We start from the raw sequence: 22100 nt of genomic DNA, 5'->3' as shown, positions 1-22100 counted from the left end.
GTTTATTTATATAACACATTGGAGCTTGGAAATAAATTGAACTAAATGAATGGCGTCCAAAGCAGTTTTTTCAGGGGAAATTTGATGTTATGAATGCATTCATTGCACAGAATCTTTGACTTTATAAATTGTCTTTATAAGACTTAGATTTATACATTTCTGCATTCAAGGGCAGCCCATGACCGCGTTGTTTTCTCGTAGTTCCCCTGCAGGTGACCTTTACGACGACGTGTAACTGGAAATTCAAGAAAGGCCATAGTTTTCTGTAGTTCAGTTGCTGGTTCAACTGCATGGGCTCATATCAGTTACACACATGTTCACATGATTCCTGTTTCTATTTTTAAGAAAGGATGAACCTCACTTGGGAATTTACCATAATTGCTGCAGCCACATGGGAATTAAAGAAGCCAATGACATTTAACCTATTGAGCAATAGCCATCTTTTTAATCTTCCTACTCATAAACAGTGCTGCTGTAATTACTCCTGGGGCAAATGTAGACCTGCTCTGTTCACCTGGAATTACCAGATCCTGTAAGACAGACGGTGCATTTAAAATTTATGAGGAAGTGTGCAGTGAATCTAGATCTGACCGTGATGCTTGCGGTTCACACGTACAGAGCAGTTTGGGTGTTGTGTCACCTGATGGGAAATGACTCTTCAGTGGTGCCGGCATGCTCAAAATCACATGCTGGGGGAAACTCTAACAGCAGCGGGGCCGAGCGTCACCCGTCCTTTCAAGCAGAGCGCATCTGCCTCGGAAACGAACACATCTCGGCAGCGGCAGAGTTTCCGTAGGTATTTCTGTATCTCTGTCTTTAACTGCAGGGGCTACAGCGCGAGTGTAACCCGAATCAAAGAGGAAAAGATTTTATCGCGTGTTTCGGTAGGTTTAGTTCTGTGTACCCTCGCGCAGCCGGCCGCAGCGCCTTTTCTGAAAAGCCGGTTTGACGGAGAGTGCGCGATGTAATGGCACACCAGACGAAGCGTATCGCAAGTTCTCGTGTTTCCAGCTGACTGCGGCGCGTGCGCGGAGACGCGGGCCTGACCCCATTGTGTCTGTCCAGGTTACCACGGAGACGCCTCGCTGAGGCGCTTCTAAGAAACAACCTGTCATGAAATAACTGTGAAAAGGCGGCTCCCGACTGCGCAGTGTTTTCTTAAGTTTGAAGCTTGTGCAGATGTACAAACGGAATACTCATAGCACTTGGTAAAAATAACTACTATGCTCGTTAATAAGAGAGGCTATTTCAAAATAATAAAATAAGTTTAAAGACGGAGCTATTTATGTCCATGTTAGAAATGTTAGACGTTCATAAAAAACAAAAACAATATTTGGCATTTTAACAAAGATTTAACGATTCACATTCTAAAACAGGAAGTTCATCACCCACTGTCTACTAACCAGTTAAATAAAGCAGTCCTGCATAATTAATGTGTAACATTGTATTTAACTAAATGTGTTCTAACTAGACCTATATGAATAGCCCCATAAAATAAAGCTTGCCTAAACCATGTAAAGGTGAGCCATTCATTGAGTAAGTATTGTCTAAAAACTTTGGCAGTTGGTAGGGACAGTGGAGGTTTGTGGTAATCGGGAGCCTTGGATTTAGTGGGCTGAAGCTTTTGTCTTTCAATTCCACGCATTAGGTGGCCAGCTGTGGTTTGGTGCTGTGTTGACATCAATCAGCGCTTCACTAATCTCCCACCGCTCATTGTGTTGGAGTGGAGAACTGAAACTAGTGTGGGAGTGAAAAACCCCCTCCAACAGGACGCACAGAAACCCGTCCATTCCTCTCACATGTATCCTCTTACACCCCCGGGGGGCAGTGGAGGGGGGGCGGAGCCTGAGGCACGGGGCTGCCGACGCCACGTGTCCCGCTGATGACACGGAGCACCCGCCTAGATTCCTCCCTTATCACCAATCAGCACACACGTACACAGGCAGGGGGCCAATGAAGATGGAGAAGGGGAAGAGAAGGAGACGCACAGAGAGGAGAGCTGTCAGGATGGGTAGAGGGGAACAGATGAAAGGAGTGAGGACAGGAATAGATGAACGAAGACCATGAATAGATGAAGAGGGGGCATGATGTTGGGATGAAAAGGTAGGTGTGGGGGGGGGTGTTGGGTAGATAAAGCAAAGGGAAGAGAGGTGATTTTGGAGAGGGGCAGCGGGAAGGGTCCAGTAAGACTAAAGGAGAAGAGAAGGCATGGAGGGAGGGAGTGTGGGGAGGTGGAGGGAGTGAAGGAGGAGTTGGGAGTGTGGGGAGGTGGAGGGAGTGAAGGAGGAGTTGGGAGTGTGGGGAGGTGGAGGGAGTGAAGGAGGAGTTGGGAGTGTGGGGAGGTGGAGGGAGTGAAGGAGGAGTTGGGAGTGTGGGGAGGTGGAGGGAGTGAAGGAGGAGTTGGGAGTGTGGGGAGGTGGAGGGAGTGAAGGAGGAGTTGGGAGTGGGGAGGTGGAGGGAGTGAAGGAGGAGTTGGGAGTGTGGGGAGGTGGAGGGAGTGAAGGAGGAGTTGGGAGTGTGGGGAGGTGGAGGGAGTGAAGGAGGAGTTGGGAGTGTGGGGAGGTGGAGGGAGTGAAGGAGGAGTTGGGAGTGTGGGGAGGTGGAGGGAGTGAAGGAGGAGTTGGGAGTGTGGGGAGGTGGAGGGAGGAAGGAGGAGTTGGGAGTGTGGGTGTGGACGGGGGCAGCTGGGAGTTGGCGGCGGGAGGTGGAGGGAGTGAAGGAGGAGTTGGGAGTGTGGGGTGGTGGAGGGAGTGAAGGAGGAGTTGGGAGTGCGGGGAGGTGGAGGGAGTGAAGGAGGAGTTGGGAGTGTGGGGAGGTGGAGGGAGTGAAGGAGGAGTTGGGAGTGTGGGGAGGTGGAGGGAGAGAGGGAGTGTGGGGAGGTGGAGGGAGTGAAGGAGGAGTTGGGAGTGTTTTGGTCGCGCTCTGGTGAGCGGAGGGTCGCGAGCTCGCGCGCGCTGGAGACGGCCTTTCCGCTCGGTTTTAGTGTCAGGTTTCGCTCGGACGGGCGCGGCTCACCTGCCCTGCGGAAAGTTCCGGCGCCGCGCCTCCCACCTGCTCCGCCCGTGCCCGCGGGTGCCCCCGCCCCCCCGCCCCCCGCCCCCCCGGCTGAGTCTGCAGAGAAACAAACAGGACATTCACATTCGCAGCGGGAGAACAGTGGCTTTAGCCGCATGCACAGCGATCTCGCGGAACCTTCCGATGGCGGTTAGCGCTTATCTGAGAGCTGTCCGTCTGCGGAGGCAGTGAAGCTGTGGCCGGAGGCCAGGCTCTGAAGCCACCGCTGTGGAGGGCTGGACGTCTATCGGGGTGGAATCGGCCTTTCCGAACGTTTGCTTTTCACACGGTTCAGAGGTTAATCCATTGTTCCCCCATTACGCGGTGTAAATATTTCCACGGTCCTGCTCAGCCTGTTTCTTCTCTCTCTCCTCGTGGTGCTCAACCCAGGAAGCCGGGGGAATGCAGAAGCCGGCCGCGTAGAGGCTCTCCAGAGGTTGTCATGGCACTGCTGTATTTTTAGATTTTTAAGCCTCCTTGGTGAAAGGGGCACTATTCTTTAGCACATTTCGCCTTTCCCGTGCCTGCAACTCTGTGTGTGTGTGTGTGCAGATGCACAGTTTCCAAATTAGGCCTTCCCTTCATTTGTAAGTTTAGTTTGGTGACTGATCTCTGAAATGGATGGCTGCTGCATCTCCCTTGTACCACACGCTGATCCACTCCACCCAGGGCTCCACCGTTACATTTTCCGAAGGAGCACGTGCGCTCCTGAGCTGAAATATTTAGGAGCGCACTGATAAATCACAATTAGTAGGTGTGCTCCTAATTAATTTTTCCCGGTTAGCACACGTCAACTTTCAGGAGCTAATGCACTGTAGGGAGCGCTGTAGATGATGATGGAATGCTGGTTTTGAATGTGCTAAATGTAGTCTGTTCACAGGGCGCGTAGCTACTGCTCCAACTGCTAATCCAGCTGATGATTTTGAGTTCAGAATTCTAAATGCTACCAGTTCATCAGCAGCTGGATGTGCACGTATGGCTGCCTTGCATAGAACCTTACGGCAGCCTGCATCTAGGCTATGTGCCATAAAGCTGTTTGAAGAAATTAGGGTCGAGCTTCCCCTACTGTAAGAATAATATACCGACTCTATTAATACCTGAAATGACTTTTATGACCAAGGATTTACAAGCTACTGGCCTCAAATCATTTAAGATTCTGGCAGATATTGTATTGGCTGAAGGCAAATACTCTTTTCTATCCCTCCAGAAATGAAACATGTTTGAATTTGGCTGTTCTCTGTGTGATATGCCCTGTTCCTTTCATGTCAGAACATCATTGTTTCCAGACCTAACCCCTGGGTAGTCATGTACCGTAGTGATATGAACAGTGATGTTTTTAGCCGTGTCTGTTTTCCTACTCAGACTCTGTCGCTTGCAAGACCCCATTTTGTTTTCAGCAAATAACCACAATTCACTGTGATGGGAAATTCTATTGCATTTCATTGGTAATCACCGGGTGAAGTTACTTCAAAAGGATGTTTGACACTATAATTTTGACACTAAACCCTAAGTGTGGGCAGGTTGATATAGTTTAAATGAGTGAGCGCAGGTTTAAAGATGGTTATGGCTTAAAGATCAGCACTGACATTATAGAGCGAGGAGTTTGAGAGATGGAAGCACAAACTCCCGTCTTCACCAGTGCTGAGCTGCTGTTGTACATGTTTCATATAGGGTCTCTTGTTTGTCCCTCATGAAGGCTTTCCATAGAAAGCAGTGTAATGAAATCAGCAGTCCGGTCCAGAGGAATGCTTGTGGCGACGCCGTAGCCTTTGGGTTGCTAGGCAGCGCGGCGAACTCATTTTTAAAGTCCGGTGACTCTCTACGTTCTGCTCTGAGGTAATAAGGCAAGACTAAATAACCTTTTGGCTGCTTGTTTTCATGACCCCGTCTAGGGGGGGGGGGACATAATTTAAGCCCAGTGCTGCCGTTAGGGATCCCGGCGGTGCCGTCTCCCGATTGGCCGGGGGCGTTGGCCTCTGGCAGCCTCCAGCGCCGGGGCTCAATCTCATATTTAATTAACGACTTCCCTCGCAGGAGGAGGGAGGGCGCTTCGCTCGGGCTGCTATTTACGGCCCTGGCTCGGTCCCCGGCCCCGCCCCCCACCCCCCCTTTCTGAAAAGTCAGGGGCGGGCGGAGAGGGAGGACGTCTAAATAAAGCCGCGCGTTCATAATTGATAAGGCGCGGTGCTCGGAGAGCCGGGGGGGGTCAGGTGCGTTTACTGGAACACGAGCCCCAGTGTGGAGGCTCTAACCAGTGTGTGTGCGCCTCTCCACAACGCAGACGCAGCCCCAAATAGTGCACGAGCGCCGATCGCTAATTATTTACCATTATTAGTCACATCCTCGTTCCTGGCTAAATTCACCCGTCACATTTAATGTAGGCTTACGCCTTTCATGATAATTCACCCAAAGTGAACTCTCCAGGGTGGAAATAGTTTGCATGAAAAAGCTCTTTTTTGAGAACGTTTTGTGTACAACGAGCGTAGCTGCTCTACAAGTGAGACAAACCCCCCCCCCCCCCCCCTTACTTTATGTTTTCTGCTTTCTGTTAGTCTCACAGGAAGTGGTTCTCAGTCACTCAGAGGTCTGGTCTCAGCAGGTTTTATTTTCAAACTGGCAGCAGTTTCCCAGTGCGCTCATTGCAAACTGAAACGAATATGAATAAATGAAAATGAATGAGTGATTTTTAGTAGTGTCGCTGTGGTGAGCATGGAGCTTGATAAAATGAGATGTGGCCTCAAGCCTCATGTAGGGGCCCATCGCTTTGACTGGCTGGGGAGCCACGCCCTGTTTATAACCCTGTGGTTGGGGTCCAGGGTCCATGCATGTTTCTCACCCCCTTACACTGCACGGGCTCTGACGCGCAGCTGATTGGCTGACGGTGAAGCGCACGAAGCCGCAGCCGCTGTCCTGTCAGTGACTCCGCCCGCAGCGCTGCGGGTCCTGCAGACCTGTGTGGGGCTTCAGCTTTACAGCTGTGTGTAGCAGGGTCAGGGTGCCCCACCATGAACTTCTGGTGAACCCCAACCATGGCTCTCCTGGTGAACCCCAACCATGGCTCTCCTGGTGAACCCTGACCATGGCTGTCCTGGTGAACGCGGATGCTGGCTCTCCTGGTGAACCCTGACCATGGCTGTCCTGGTGAACGCGGACACTGGCTCTCCTGGTGAACCCTGACCATGGCTGTCCTGGTGAACGTGGATGCTGGCTCTCCTGGTGAACGCGGACACTGGCTCTCCTGGTGAACCCCGACCCTGGCTCTCCTGGTGAACCCCAACCATGGCTGTCCTGGTGAACCCCGACCATGGCTCTCCTGGTGAACCCTGACCATGGCTCTCCTGGTGAACCCCGACCATGGCTCTCCTGGTGAACGCGGACGCTGGCTCTCCTGGTGAACTCGGACACTGGCTCTCCTGGTGAGACTGCCCGACGATGGCTGGTCCTGGTGAACGCCCACACCCTGGCTTCCTGGTGAACTCTGACACTGGCTCTCCTGGTGAACCCCGACCATGGTCTCTGGTGAACGCTGACACTGGCTCTCCTGGTGAACCCCGACCATGGCTCTCCTGGTGAACGCGGATACTGGCTGTCCTGGTGAACTCGGACGCTGGCTCTCCTGGTGAACGCGGACACTCGCAGATGTTGCTGTGGGGACGTTCAGCGCCGTGCGCCACACCCGTTCGGAGACGTGCGCGCTCGCGCCCTGCCGTGACAGGCTGTGGGAAACCCTTTCTCTGCCAATCAGATTAGCTCCTGCTCATTTTCTTAATGGGCGAACTGCTGGGCTGTGGCTAAAGCTAATCACGGCCCCGCGAATGTTTCTCTGGGATGGCGCTGCGACTTGCACGGAACAGAACGTTCTGCTCGCCGAGGGCATTGTGGGTAAAGAGAGAAATGCAGAAACATTGTGCAGTGGGGGAGGGAAGGGACTCGTAATGAATAAAGGAGTCTGAAACGCGTCCAAATGGATTTTCGTTTGGCAGTCGCGGCTTTAATCACATTCTTTTATAGCGCTACCCGCTACCTGACTCCCTCTGCGGTGAGAGCGGCTCTGCTCCGCCCTGCCGTGAGGCCTGCTCAGGTTCTCCGGCCTGCCTGTCCCCGGCACGGCGAGACTCATTTTCCCTGCTATTATTAGGGGCTCATTGATTGCGAGCCGTAATGAATGGAGCTCGCTGGGTATTAGTTATTCGTCTGGTGGGTCCGGCGCGGGCGATTCATCACCCCTTCGGCAGATCTAATTAGCCCACGCTGGCCTTTAGTCCTTGAGTCCCTGGCTCCTGTGCTCCGCAGCTGCTCGCTTTGGGATCGGTGGAGTTTTCTCACCGGAAACGGCCGCGCCGCTGCGCAGGGCTACCGCTCATCGGTTTTTAGTGGCTTGAATGAACCGGATTTCCCTCCATTAAAGCAGCTCACGCTCCGGTCCTGTTGAAAAACGTAGCTACATTTTTTGGAATTACTCACATTTTATTCAAAAAAAGATTAGCATTATTAGCGAAGCTTGATCGAACGGAACCTAATAAATACAGTAAGTCGCAATAGGCTATATCTCTTGGTTGCCGAAGGCCATAGAGACCAGCTGAACATGATATTATAGTCTTCTTGAGCGCGTTTAGCCAACTGGTTTGAAAATGTAGCAGACGTCAACTCTCGTTTCAGTGGTACCTGTGTTGGAAGCACAGGACTTTCAGTGTAATGATTTCAGCAGGCGACATGTGTGCATGCGCTGTATTAAGAATTGACTAGAATGGCCAGCGGTGTTGTTATGGTTGCCCTTGGCTACTAAGCGACCATTAACGTTGAGGCTTTATCCATTTCCTGACCCGATTTGCAGTTGGAATTTTTGAATCTGCAACAGGAAGTTGCCCATGCTGTAATTGTGCACAGTTTGCTATAAATAAATATGAAATGGATATTGAAACGTTAGTTTGGGTCGGGCTGCAGCGTCTCCCAGCGGGATGGCGGTGTGTGGCCCCCGTGACCCGCTGGCTAACCGCGTGTCCTGCGGGTTCCCCTGAGCGCCAGCGGACCGCTAATGAGAGCCTTAACGTCTGGCCCCGGAGGGCCGCGGCCGGGAGCCGAACAGCTGCGGTCCGGATAATGATGATGCAATTATGGCCACGACGGTGGAAGAGCCTGGCGTGGAGTCGCCGACGCAAAGCGTCGTAACGAGCAGCTTTTCAACGCTAGCGCTTTTAAACCGAAGCCGTCGGTTTCGCTCAGGAAGCAACAGTGGAATCCAGTTCTGTTTTAAATGTATACGAATTATCGTTCACGTGAGTCAAATACTTTTCAGCTGGCTACTCCATAATAGAGGCTGTTATTCGCTTGTCCATCTTTGGTGATGCTGTAGAGTTTGGTGTGTAAGACCGTCAAAATGTAAAAAGATTTGAGCCTCATCTTAACCAAGAGCACTGAGTGTGGATATGTCCTGAAAGTGCTTCCGAAGTTTGTGAAATTGGTTTCAAGGGTTTCACGGAGGGCGGCTCTGGTGTAAACCGACCAATCGTGTGGCTCCATCCCAGTCTTCAGGGCAGTGACAGTGAGGCCCCCATCACATTCGCCCCTCCCAGTTCAGCGCAGGAACAATGTGTGGTTTGTTTTCCCCTGAGTCTGGGGGGGGGGGGTGTAAACTGGAGCAGCGGCAGAACTGTAATCTGTGCCACAGAGGACGGGCCCGACGCACGGTGGCTTTTCCAGAATGTTCCGGCCGGCCAGCTGGGGCAGATGCGCCGGGCTCAGGTCTGCGATTAGCGCGTCCGTGGCAGGCGGGGGGGACAGGAAGCGGCGGCGTGCCGGTCTCTCGAACCCGATCCCTCTCCCGCGTGAATAATTGAAAGGGCGCCCGCTGGCAGCCGCGGCGGCGGCGGGGGGGTGCGGGTGGAGGTGGGGGGGGCCAGGCGGACGCTGTCACCGAGCAGAAGAGGGAAATAAAACCCTGTGAGCTCGCCCTTCTCCAGCGCGCTCTACACCAGGCCCGCCGTGACCTTTTCATCCGATACCTCCGTCAGCCTCTTCCTGACCTGCAACCGGACGCCCGGGTTCTCACACAGCCGCGTCTGCGCGCGCTGCAGCACGGCGCACTTACCGCTGCTCTCCAGCTCTCAGAAAAAGGCCTCCTTGTGGTTTGTGAGGGGCCTGACGTTATCAGAGCTCTGAAAGTTCAGGCGGGGAAATCGTTCCGCTTTCGTGAGCCAGCCTTGTTAATGCGAGCGTGCGTTTCTGTGGCCTATCGTACGCGGTCGCTTGCTCTCGGCGTCTGGAGGGCAGTGGCAGTCAGACATTTTGAAACTCGCTTTCAGGGACTGGCGGAATTTGGGTGTGTGAGCGTGTGCGTGTGCGTGTGCGTGTGCGTGTGCGTGTGCGTGTGTGTGTGTGTGTGTATGCACATCCTGCCACTAACGTCATAGGCTGCTTGCAGCAGTGGCCCACAGCCACAGTTTCTGCTTTACCGTTCTGCCATGATGCACTGCACACAGGAAGAACAGTGCAGTGCGCTGGAATTTGATCATCAGGATTTGAAGGGACTAGGTGTTCGCTTAGCAGGTGCACTCGTCTGAAATTGTCACTGAAGGTTAATGAAGTCCGCAAAACTGTGGGAATAATTTTTCAGAAAGCCAAATGCTGCCACTTCATGCTGACATTGATATTTAGGGGGAAAAGATTGACAGTTACTAATTACAAATATCTCTGCGTCATCCTGGACTCCAATCTCAATTCTAAGAAACACATTTAAAAAATGGCAGAAAATATCTAATATAATTCAGCAAATTTTGGACAAATTAGAGCCTGTCTCTCTATGGATGCTTAAGATATTCATGCACGCCATGATTCTCACTTGTCCTATTTTGCACTACAACCAGGGGATCAGGCTGGAAAAACAACCATTAAACTTTTAAAGTCTGTACACAAAATTGCTTTTAGAAAGACTGAGTAAAAAGCCCTATCCACACACGTCTCTGCACAATTTAGCCCCTCCTCCACCTCGTGATGTCACACTGCGAGCAGGGGGCAGCTCTAAATGCTGTAGAGCGGTTTTGCAGAGGAGATTGCTCTGTACCCTTCTGTCTGCAGTTGGCCATTTTTTAAGTTTTAAAGCCAAACTAAAAATCTGGCTCTTAGCTGAACAAACATGCACTCACCGATTTGCGGACTGCACCCGACTTAATTTCTAATGTACGTGTCCTTTACGAAGGCTTTTCAGTTTTGTAACTTGCAAAACTAGACTTGTCAATCTCTAGTGCGTATCATGTAGGCCTGTCTATTTTAGTGCTCTGTTTATCTGTTTGTGTGGATTGCTTATCGGCATGTTTTTATTTGTGACCTGCCAAGGAGCTGCGAATGAAAATGTCCCAAATAAGATATGCGTCATGTAAACTGCATATTCTGATTTAAAAGCCCGGAATAAGACCTTATTTTATATACGGCATATTCTGATTAAGACATGTGGCGTACGTCTATATTAGTCGGGTTATTGGAGTGCTATTTGGGCATGTATACAGCTTATTTGGATTATCCATCTCAGTCAGGGTTTCCGTGACCGTTTGCAACGCGTACGACCTGAGGGCGTTGTCTACGGTTGGCACTGCTGTTACTAGGCTACCCATGGCGCTTCAATGAGCCAGACCAGCTAGCCATGCCCAGCAAAGCTGATGCAACGTTTTTGGATGGAAGCAGAAATGATTCTGCTGTTAGAAATTTAACAGGTAAATAAAGAGCCTGAGGGACGTAGAGTTACGCGGCCATTTTACGTTTAATCTGTGACTGCACAGCTGCATGTAAACGGGAACATTCATTTCTCAGTAGCCGTGCAAACGGCTTATTCCGAACAATGGCCGTGGCCGGAATATTGTGTGCGTGTGAACGTTGTCACTGAGAACATTAACATCTCATTACGATGGTCGTTTGTTGTGAAGGATAACATTGTCGTGCAGCTACATAAAAGGCTGTGTGTCTGTCAGATGCGTGTGTTGGTTTTTGTTTTCCTTTTCCTTCTGAAGCACAGCGGGGCTCCTCAGTAGCGTCGTTCCAGCGCTCATTCCGCGCTCAGACAGCGCTCCAGCCCCGAGCGCTCGGCGCGAGCTCTGTGTTGTGTGCGGAGCGCGTGCGGTAGGGGAAGCGCTAGCTTTTCTTCGCTTGTTTTTTTTTTTTTTCCTTTTTCCCTGGAGCGGAGTGGAACGCCGTGTTTTTCAGCAGCTTGGCCTAATTCCGCGTCGAACCCAGCGCCGCAGCTACAGCATAGGGTCTGGATTAAACATCCCCTCCCTAAGACTCTCACTAATCCCATTCTGCCATATCAGCTAGATGTGAGCCATCTATAAATACTGCTAATGCTGTCAATTTGTGCCTTTTAAATGGCTTTACTGTGGATTATGGACACAGATTTTTAACCTGTCCCTATAAGGATCATAGGAAACTCGTTTTTTAAATCTGGACTTGATCGTTTAATTATGTGCGGCTTGTTTATTTCGTGACGAAGACGTGGTAAAAATGCTGTCAGACCTGGTGAATGAGCAGGCTAACCCGTTCCTGGTGTGTTTTGAATGATGAGCTGCTCATTTGTGTGCTTCATCTGAAGGGTGCAAATGAAGCCTGCAGGCTCCGCGCCGCAGCCGCCGCCGTCGCTCAGATGAGTGTGTGTGTGTGTGTGTGTGTGTGTGCGTTTGAGCTGGCGTCCTTATGGTGTGAGGGCCCTTAGCGTACGGTGTGACTGCGCGCTGCCACGCTGCCGCCGTGCGTGGGCTGGGAACTGCTGCTCGCTCCGCTAGCAGCGCCGTGTAGAGGGGGAGCAGCCTCGAGCCCTGCCTGAAGGAGCTCTCTCTCTCCCTGCTGGAGGCGTGTGTTTGAGGTGGGGGAGCCAGGAAGGTGAGCCCGCCCCCTCGCCCCGCCCCACCCCGTCCTGCTCTGGGGAGCAGGAAACACTCTCGGAGCCGGAAGGGCCCCTCAGAACCGGGCCCCTCAGAGCTGGAAGGGCCCCTCCGAGCCGGGCCCCTCAGAGCCGGGCCCCTCAGTGCTGGACCGGCTCTGATCACGGTTCGGCTCCTACGAGCAGAAACTTGCCTGAGCGATTAATTACCTGTGCATGCAGCGGGTGGCCTGTGCTGAAGGCTTTGGTACTTCCAGCCTGTGTCTGTGTTGGCTCTGCTGCGTAAGGCAGGTCTCACACAGGCCTGTGAAGAGGAGGGCAGGCAGCTCTGCGGTTCACACGGGCCCCCGAATCCCTGCTGCTGGGGCCCCTCCCATCTGACTGCATCAGGCTCCGCCCCCGTGTGAAGAGCGCAGCGAGCGATGCCAGCCAGAGAACCTTTCAGTCTGTTTGTGCCGTTTTCAACAGGAGAGAATAAAACAACCCAGAGAAAGAGAAATAGACAGAAGCCTGAGAACATAAGCCAGCTATGTTGGAAGTCATAGCAGGTTGTAGAAAGAAATTCCTGCTGAAATGCTTTCCTCGCTCTGAGCCAGCGCCTGAGGCCGTGGCCTTGCTGTTTCTGTTGTCGAATTGCATCAACTGTAACCTTGCCGTTTCTGTTCTGTATTGCCTCGGCTGTGACTGAATGGACTGCATTTATATAGCGCTTTTATCCAAAGCGCTTTACAATTGACGCCTCTCATTCGTAACTACGCTGTTCCTGTTCTGAATCACATCGGCTGTGAGCGTGCTGTTTCTGTTTCGAATCGCGTGGATGTTGTTCGTATCTGTTCTTTAGAAAGAAGAGCAAGAAATTGGAAGAGAACTCCCTCTGCGTAAGTTAATGGTTCTCGTGGTCGTTGGGGATTGGATTCTGCCTACAGCAGGAAATGTGGAATTTAAAGCAAATCCTGCTTTCGTTTTCCAGTCGAGTGTGTCCGTCAACATATAGGTCCTGCCCATTTCCTGTGAGGTCATTCTCTCACTCTTCATATGAGCATTCCCACACATGTGTGTCCTGCTCATCTTTATGTGGATAAAGAGGGTTAGGTGTCTGTGTTCTTTCCCTGTGGAGAAATGCAGTCTAAGTAAGGACCCTGCTTGTTAGATGATGTAAGGAGAGCGCTGGAGTATCTGCGCTGTGATAAACTGAATGGTGCACTGCATGGTGCTGAGGGGACGCGGTGGCTGGGCTCTGTAATGCGGTCCAGAGGGGCGTGCAGCTGCTCTGAGTCTCCAGGCCGAACGGGAGATCAGCCCGAGTGTTCCTCCACAGAGCACGTCCTGTCCTGTACCCTACCCCCCCCCTTTCACTCCATCCCCCGCGATAAACTCAATTACCCAGGGATTACCGCTCTCGTCGGACGTGGCTGTGGTCAGAGTCTCGGCAGGAACCCCCCCTGTAACCACGGCGGCGGCGTGGGAAACATGGCCGCTCTGCGCTCCCCCTCTGTGTCGGGTTTCAGAGGGCCAAGGGTGCCCCCGCCGCGCCCTCACGGAAGGGCCGGGGGCAGGGCTTCCACCCGCCCACAGGGAGCCACGCCCACCTCGTTTCCTCCCCTCCGTGACAACCGCAGGCCCAGGCTCCCATAGGCCAGCGCGCACTACCGGCCGCGCACTTCCGGGTCGGCTCGGCTCTCTATCGCGATCATGTAGCCTAGCCTAGCGCCCCGGGTTCGTATGAGAGCGCGTCAACAACCGCTGCAGCCCCATGTTCACTCTGTATTACTCGCAGTGTTTACGATCTCTCAGAGAACCTTTGGGATCCCACAAACAGGAAAGTCACATGCAAACGGAAGATGTGACATGGCCCATTTCATTTGTTTTGTGGGGTCTATTTTGAGTGGTTTCGTGGTTTATGGTTGAAGGAGTTTGTTGCCAAATATATAATATGTGCAATAGTTCGACTTCCTGTTCTTCCAGAATGTAAATTACGGTTTGCTCTTGCACCTAGTTCACATGATTAATCGGTCTGAGAGAAATGTAACTGGAAGTTATTTTGAGCATGGGCTATGCTTTTTGTGCTCAGACCGGGGTTGTAAACCGCTCCTTCTGGGGGAGGGGAGGTTTCTGGTGAATTTCTGAGTAGATTCTCTCGTGGCTGTGGGTGTTTTTCTGAATTTATCTCATACTTGCTCAGAAACTGGAATGTTTTATTAAAATGAGCTGTTTTGCAGACACAGTATAAAGCAGTATTGTCTAAAGGTCAAGTGTCTTATTCAATGAAGTGAGGCAAGTCGCTAGTCTTTGACCGACTGTAGTAACGATGCTATGCAATGCCCTCCCACTGGGGAATTCTGCTCATTTTTTCACGTACAAACACTTGGCGTGGCCTGCCCCTAGTTTTACTCGAGGACAGAAAACCGGACAAAAACAGCGTGTGGATTCCTCACGTAGAGGCGGGTCACACTAGTAACGCCAGCAGGGTTTGTGTTTTTCTGGCGAGGGAAGGCCTGGCTTCTCACCAGGACAGCTCCTTTACGCAGGCTGGGATGGCACCTGTTCCGCAGGGCCAGGAGTGCCAGGCAGGCCGTGTAGAGAGGGCAGAGGGTGAATGATTTCAGCATACGTTATGTGGTTAGTGATGCACCTGCAGTAATTCATTTGCTATGGTGAGTGTGCATTTTGCCATCGATTAAAAAAAAAACATTTGACGTGGAGGCGAAGCATTCACCTTGTGTTAGTGAAGGTGTTGATAGACATGGAAATGTTCGCTAAAGGAAAACTGAAAGATTTTCCTGTATTTAAAAAAAACTGCGGTGTGAGGGTGAGTGTGTGTGAGCGTGAGTGTGAGTGCGTGCTGGTGTGTGTGTGTGTGTGTTGTCCCCTGCTGTGGCAGTCTCTGGTGTCCTCGCAGACGGAGGGGGTGTTCCTCCTGACACTGCCGATGAGTAAGATTGATGAGAGGAACTGTCTGAGAGGAGGAAGGAAATAATGAATTGGAGGAGGGAAGAGGTGCTGCAGGGGTGTTTGGGGGCGGAGCTTGGGTGACCAGAGCTCATTGTGTGCGCTGACAGCATAACTACGACCCCCACTTTACGTTCTGTCCCAGGGGTGATTTTAAGAAAAAAAGCCCTTTGCCTTGCTCTGAATATGCTAAACAGTTGTGTGTCGAAACATGATGGACAGGCTGGCAAGCCAGTCAGATTCAGATGACTGGCTGTGTCCAGTTTTAAACCGGTAAGAGGAGAGATCCTTGAGGAATGTCACAGAATGGTGTAAAATGTGTGTTTCTATGGCGTGCATGGACATTTAAAACCCACACTTTCAGGGAAGAAGTAACCATGATTCAGATGGCATTTCTGAATATATGTGTTAATGTGAAAACACTGGGATCTGAGTAGCCCCTCCAGTCTATTTATCATGGGCAATATAGAGAAGTCCCTTTCAATCCCTATAGCATGCTTGTGTTTGATAGCAAAGTGTAGATTGCACAGGTTATTAGGTAATACCGGAATGCTCTTGGGGGATAATAGAAAGAAAAAACAACCAGTGTGTCTTTGCAGACCTTTTGTTTGTGCCTGGTCTCAGTTTTGAGGCGGCCGCGCGTTGTCACTCTGCTCAGACGACTGAACGTGCGCTGGGGCCCCTGGAGCTTCGGGGGCCCCGTAGCGCCGCGGCCCCGGCCCCTGCAGCCGCGGTAAAGGCTGCGCCTCTGTGCCCCGCAGTGCCTGAGGATGACGAGCAAGCGGAACCTGTTCGTGCGGCTGGTGCCGTGCCGCTGCCTGCGGGGGGAGGAGGAGACGGTGACGTCGCTGGACTACTCCCACTGCAGCCTGGAGCAAGTGCCCAAGGACATCTTCAGCCACGAGAAGACCCTGGAGGAGCTCTTCCTGGACGCCAACCAGATCGAGGACCTGCCCAAGGTGAGCTGCCTGTCTCCCCACCTCCGGGTCGCGGTCCTGCCCCCGGTCCCAGCCCCGGTCCCAGCCCCGGTCCCACCTCCACGCTCTTAAAAACCCAACCCAAATTCCTAACTCTGCCCTAACCCCAACTGTGGCCAAAACAAACTTGATCTAATTGGAATGGATGCACCTTATTATACCGCCATTGCCGGTATTCTGGCTCATCCACATACTTTATTTACCCCTGCGGCTCTGCGGAAGTCAAAGGTGTGGGCAAAAGTAAAACAAAACCCAAACCCAGCCCAAGCTCCTCACCCAGCCCTTGTCCCTGTCCCAACACCAGCGCAGGTCTCTGTTTTAATCACTACTCCAATCTCTATTCAACGCTCTACCCAACCTCAATCCCTACCCCTACCCACAGTCCAGTTTCAACTCCAAACCCCAAACTCAATCCCTACCCCTACCCACAGTCCAGTTTGAACTCCAAACCCAAACTCAATCCCTACCCCTACCCACAGTCCAGTTTCAACTCCAAACCCAAACTCAATCTCTACCCCTACCCACAGTCCAGTTTCAACTCCAAACCCAAACTCAATCCCTACCCCTACCCCCAGTCCAGTTTGAACTCCAAACCCAAACTCAATCCCTACCCCTGCCTCCGTCCGTTTCAACTTCAAACCAAACTCATTCCTCCCTGCCCCCAGTCCAGTTTGAACCCCAACCCAAACTCAATCCCTACCCCTACCCCCAGTCCAGTTTGAACTCCAAACCCAAACTCAGTCCCTACCCCTACCTGTGTCCTGTGTCAAGTTCAGACTCAGACTCATTTCCAGTCCCAGCCCATTTTCCCAGCCCAATCCCAGCTCTTGTCCCAACCCCAAGCCCAGTCTGAACTCCATACTCCTCTCCAACCTCCACAGCAACCCAAACTCCTGTTTCAGCTTCAGGCCGAAACATGTGTTTCGGGGATTTCTGTACCACCCATCGCTATTGCCAGGAAAAGCCGGGGTTCGCTCATGGGTCCAAAAACAGACAAAAAGACTGAAAATAAAGAAGCCAAAATGTAACCATTTAAAACAAAACAACAAAGAAAAGTCTTTGACTGCACAGCGAACACATTGCTTTGATTGTTTTGCCTCACAAAGAAACAGTGTTGCATTGTAAAGTCCTCTATCCAGAGAAACACACCGCGTTTTGCTCTGCACCCCCTTTCGGCCCGAGAGATGAGTTCCTTACTCGTGCACGGCGTCCTAAACTCATTCATTTGAACGGAACGTCGTTTGTCCAGTGACTCTTCCTCACATTGCCTGGTGGAGCCGGACAGCAGGTGGATGTGACGCGCGGGTGTGCGTTAACGCCCTCGCCGAGCGGACTGGGGTTTAACTGGGCGCTGCGTGCAGTGGTGCATCGGGGCGTCGTCTCGCCGCCGTCCGATTGGAGCGTCTGCGCTCAGGGGGGGACGCGATTGGCTCAGACATCTGCTGGCCCTCCGCTGTGCACCGCCGAGGCCCTCCAGACGGCTCATCAGCGGAGCTGTAAATCAGCCCCTGCATTTTTCATTTTATTACGCCTCCTCCCGCCTTCTCCCGAGTGCTTCCCTTTCTCTCCAGGCCCTGCACCAGCTGAAGTTTCAGCGGAAGAGTCCAAAGTCCCTAACAGCACCACTTTGGCACACACATACATACTTACTAATGGCAAGCGCCCTAGCTGGGCACTCAGTGTAACAGAAGGGTGGAGGCTGTGTTTCAGGCCAAACAGCGGAAGCGGTTAAAAGAGCTTGCCAGTTGCCATTGCCAATCGTCCATGTCTTATACAAATGAGTCTACTTTAAGAAACGGGTACTACTTTAAGAAATGTGTACACCAATGCAAGTGGGGGGGACCATTCAAATGTTACAATGGACCATTCAGATGTTTACCTTAGAATCTTTAAGATGGAGTAGAGGTACTCGTAGTTATATAAAATATCAAATATCCAAAAATCAGACACCTTTCTCCTAAGTGCAAATATGCAGTAGTGTCCAACGTGGGTCAGAGGCTCTGTTAAGAATGGATGCACAGTAATATTGGGGTTATATTGGTTTCGGCCGATAACGGTTTAAAATAAACCTATCAGCATCGACCTGATGATAATTCATTTTTTCAGCATTTGATGCTGTAAATTAAGTGAAAATTTTAAGCTCAAAAAGTTGTCTAATCAAGGTCATCTGAAACCCTTAATTATTATTGTTTATCTCTCACTCACTTTCTCTCTCCGTCTTCATCTCTCCACAGCAACTCTTCAACTGCCAGTTGCTCTATCGACTGAGCATGCCAGATAATGACATCACGGTGCTGCCCGCGGCGATCGCAAACCTCATCAACCTCAGGGAACTTGACGTCAGCAAGAACAGTAAGCGAAACGCGCCGCTTCGGTCCAGACAACCCCCCCCCCCCCACCACGCCGCGACCCCCACCCATCCGTCCCTCGCCGTGGCGGGTGACGCCGCAGAGGGCGGGTGAATTCGGCGCGGCGCGGCGGAGATCCAGGCAGCCTAGCCTAACCTAGCGGGCGGTTCGGGGATCGACGACCCTCCCGCTCCGCGTCCCTCGGCGTCCTGCGATGGCGATTTCCCCGCCGGCGGGCGTGTCTGCGTTAGCCTCCGCGTTAGAGGCCGGTCCTCTGGAGCCGCGCGCGGTACAGGAGGATCTGCGCGTAACGGCTCATCGGTGCGTGGGGCGCTCCTCTGTGCAGCAGGGCCGGACTGCTGCCGGTGCTCACTGAGCTGTTCTCTCGGGCCCTGTAAGGTGGCTCATGCGGCTTGAGAAAGCATTTAGGCAGCCGCTTGAGACCTTTCACTGCTGGAAAAACCCTGGAGTTAGTGAAGCGTTAATGTGCAGTGTGTCCTTATTTGGTCATTTTGTTTGGCAAAGGAAGTGTTAAGGTGCAGTATGTCCTGAAAGTGTTTAGGTTGACCGATAAAACAATGATAAAAGTTGACTGATTTTGGGATCTGAATGCTCAGGTACAGGTAAAAATTCCTTCAAAGGAAGTTGGCAATTAGCTTGGCGAAAATGTTGATAGCTGATGCTAAGCGTTTGTAAAAAATAAACTGCCCATCGCCGTAATGCTTCAAAACGGTTGAACTAATACAAGGCGTTCTTCTAGAAAAACAGAAAAACGCGGTGCGCTGGCACCGTGTTTGTGTACAGCGCTCGCTCTCGCTCCAGCGCACCCATCAGCGGGGTCGTCCCGGACAGAGGAGGCGAGCCCACGCCCGCGCCCGCGTCGGCGCTGAACACGCGCTGTTCTGGGCTGATAGTGGCAGCTGCGCGTGTGTCAGACGGGACGCCTCAGACTCAGACGCTCTCCCCCCCCCCCCTCCGGCCGCATGCTCAGAGTGCCTCCCCTTCCAGACAGCGCGTCCCGGGTAACAAAATGAGAAGAGCGCAGTGAGACAGGCTCTTAATGTCCTCAGGAGAGAGAGGCGGGAAGTCTGCGGACCGCTTGCAGCCACGCTTTGCCTGTCGGTCGCCTCGGGGGTGGGGGGGGGGGGACATGTTGTGACTGCGGCCTCGAATGCCATTGTTTCCGTTGGTTGAGGAAAATGTTTCTGTTCAATGAAAAGCTGTATGTTGCCTTTATTTTTATAAATAAATAAAAATGATTTTTTTCCCAGTGGAGAGCATCTGGTGTTGAGATTATGGTATCCTGGAAAGGTCATATAAGTAAGTCATAAATACCCAGCCATCAGCTTCAGTCCTGCAGGGCAGGAATGTAGAGAAGGTTACGAGTATAAAGAGACAGTGGGATCTGTGAGGGAGGGGGGAGCGGCCTGATATGTGACATCATTCAGTCACTTTATTCAGCCATTGGCTGATGACTTCACCCTGGGACACTTAGTTCCCAGATCACAATCTTCTGCGCTGTCTGAATCCCCAGTGCACAGCTCACTCATTAGTGGAGCGGTTCAGCTGCAGGTAAAAATGGCGGCTGTCCCTGCATTGAGTGGTATTCACATTCTGTACGCCCATAGTCCTCTGCTGCCTGTAGCTGTCGCTACAGCCCTCCTTACTGGACATTACCAGGAAGTGCTTTCTGAGCCCCCCTCCCATCTATGGAGGAATCGCAGATCATGTAGCCAAGATAGTCAACTCCATGATAAAATTGAGGGCTTAGTCTCCTTTTGATGTCAAAGCATTTCAAACTTGATGCATCTTCTGACCCATTAAGGAGTGTGACCAAGCACTGTGGTTGTGGATTTTCTGTACTGTCGTATAGTGGAACCTGGAAGCTCCTGTTTCCAACAAGAATCTTCTGTAATTGAAGGAAGGTACTGAGGTGATGCAAGAGTTGAGTATCTTGTGGCTGTGTATTATCTCTGGAGGAATGGCTGTTTGTTCCACCACGCTGCAGAGAGCTATTGGACAGACTCGGGTCTGTGAAGAGGCAGGTGCTGTGTCGCTGTGCGTGTGTGCGTGCGTGTGTGTGCGTGTGAGAAATGGTGCTCAGCCTGCTCTCTCTGCTGTGACCTCAGGGAAGGTCTCTGAGCTGCAGGCTCCAGGCTCTCCCTGTGTGACTTTCTGCGCCTTGTCGACCAGCAGAGCGGAATAAACGATCTGCCATCTTTAACTGCATCGAAGGAACTTCCGTCTCATATTTGCTCAGATTTAGTGCACACATGCCGGATGTGAAAGACCTTAGAGTTGTGACTCATTACTTTCGTGAAGGTGTGACCAGTATTTGTGTGTTTGACACATGGGGCATGAATGTTGCTGGTATTTCCAAAACGGGTTTGGATGCTGTTATTTCGGTTGTGCATTGTGTGTGCTCTCTCAATTAGCGGTGTGGGTCCCTGTGCGTATGAGTGTGTGACTGTGTCTGCGCACGTGTGTGTGTGTGTCTGTGCATGTGAGTGTGAGCGTGAGTGTGTGCATGTGTACTTGCGTGTGTCTCTGTGCTTGTGAGTGTATGTGTGTTTTCGAGCGTGTGTGTGTGTGTGTGTGTGTGTGTGTGTGTGCGCATGTGTACTTGTATGTGTCTCTGTGCTTGTGAGTGTATGTGTGTTTTCGGGCGTGTGTCTGTGTCTGTGTCTGTGTGTGTGTGTGTGTGTGTGTGTGTGTGTGTGTGTGCACGTGTGTGTGTGTGTGTGTGTGTGTGTGTGTGTTTACTAGCTCTCCCCTGGTGCAGAGTGAATGCAGACCTGGCCTCCCCTCTGTCCACCACTTTAGCCCAGAACTGTCAGACCCTATTATGCTCAGTGGAGGCTGAGCAGGCCCAGAGAAACAGAGCGAGGGGTCCCCAGGCCTTCACCTCCCTGGTCTCCCCTCACCCCCTCCTGTTCCCCTCCCCCATCACAAACAGCAGCAGCAGCACTGGGTCAGCCTTCTGCCTCGGCCCCACATCCATGGTTCCAGGGCTCTCTTCTCCCAGTGCGGTCCTCACAGCTCGCCTCCACCGCACGCGCTCATAACGACCGGGAACCTTCGCGTTACACAGTCCGATCTGACCGCAACCGCTTTCCTGTTTGACTGAAGAACGCATCCGCTTAATTAGCACTGCGTCTGAATTAGCCGGTGTGGTGGGGGGGGGGGGGGAGGGGGGAAGGGGGAATCGCCCCAATTTCCTGGGAGAGGCGGAATCTGGTCTTTCCATCAATAACTGGAAAGGGCGGTGAGCTGCTGGAAGGCCTTGCGCAGGTCTGAGGGGTGAGTCAGTGCCGGGGCGTGTCCGGCCCCACGTGCCGCTCCGCCGGGGCCCCGGGGTGCTTCCCGGACGGGGAGCAGCGCTCACCACGCCAGCGTTTCGACTTCGCCCCGAGAGAGCGGGGAAACTCCTCATCGTCTCTCGGCCTTTTTTCCGAACCCAGGCTCTTCCCTCTGGGTTGCCGCCCTTTCCGCCGCGGGTTGCCGGGGGGATGAAGCGCGGTCGCCGCTGGCGCCCAGCCGCTCGCCTGCTCTGACCGGGTGACTCCTCCGGCCAGTTCCCCCCTGAACCCAGCCTCACTCGCGTCCAAACGAGAGCTTTTAGAAGCGGCTACCCGTCTGACTCATCAGACGGGTAGCCCGCTTCCTAAAAAGCTCTCGTTTGGACGCGAGTGAGACGCGCGGCGTGGAAACGGACGCCTGCCGCACGCTTTCCAGAGAGCCGGCGCGTGTGTCCTGCGGCTGGTGTTTGAGTTCGGCTCAGATGGAATTAATTCTAATCCCGTGCTCTCCTGCGTTGGCTGAGCGCTGCGCTCAGGCCTGATTGACGGGTGGCTCTCTCCCACGTGCTTGCCCCCTCTCCGGGTCGCGAGCGGCCCCGTGATTGTG

General features: G+C 52.5%; 1 protein-coding gene across 5 annotated transcripts in view; it reads left to right on the top strand.

Moving 5' to 3' along the window:
• The window catches only part of erbin (erbb2 interacting protein), a 94823-nt gene that overhangs the window by 33686 nt on the left and 39037 nt on the right, over positions 1–22100 (top strand). For 3 of the 5 annotated variants that reach the window (XM_064307355.1, XM_064307354.1, XM_064307358.1), the window contains 2 exons: positions 15631–15828; positions 18081–18198. In XM_064307355.1, the coding sequence (XP_064163425.1) occupies positions 15640–15828; positions 18081–18198 (307 nt within the window). In that variant the 5' untranslated portion in view covers positions 15631–15639. Of the gene's footprint in view, positions 1–128; positions 793–2082; positions 2104–15630; positions 15829–18080; positions 18199–22100 lie in introns of those variants that run through there. The other 2 variants (XM_064307356.1, XM_064307357.1) reach the window with 2 other exon arrangements.

The sequence above is a fragment of the Anguilla rostrata genome, chromosome 14, assembly GCF_018555375.3.
Source record: "Anguilla rostrata isolate EN2019 chromosome 14, ASM1855537v3, whole genome shotgun sequence".
Taxonomy (NCBI): domain Eukaryota; kingdom Metazoa; phylum Chordata; class Actinopteri; order Anguilliformes; family Anguillidae; genus Anguilla; species Anguilla rostrata.
Note: the sequence above shows the minus strand (reverse complement) of the source record. Positions and strands in the feature narration are given on the sequence as shown.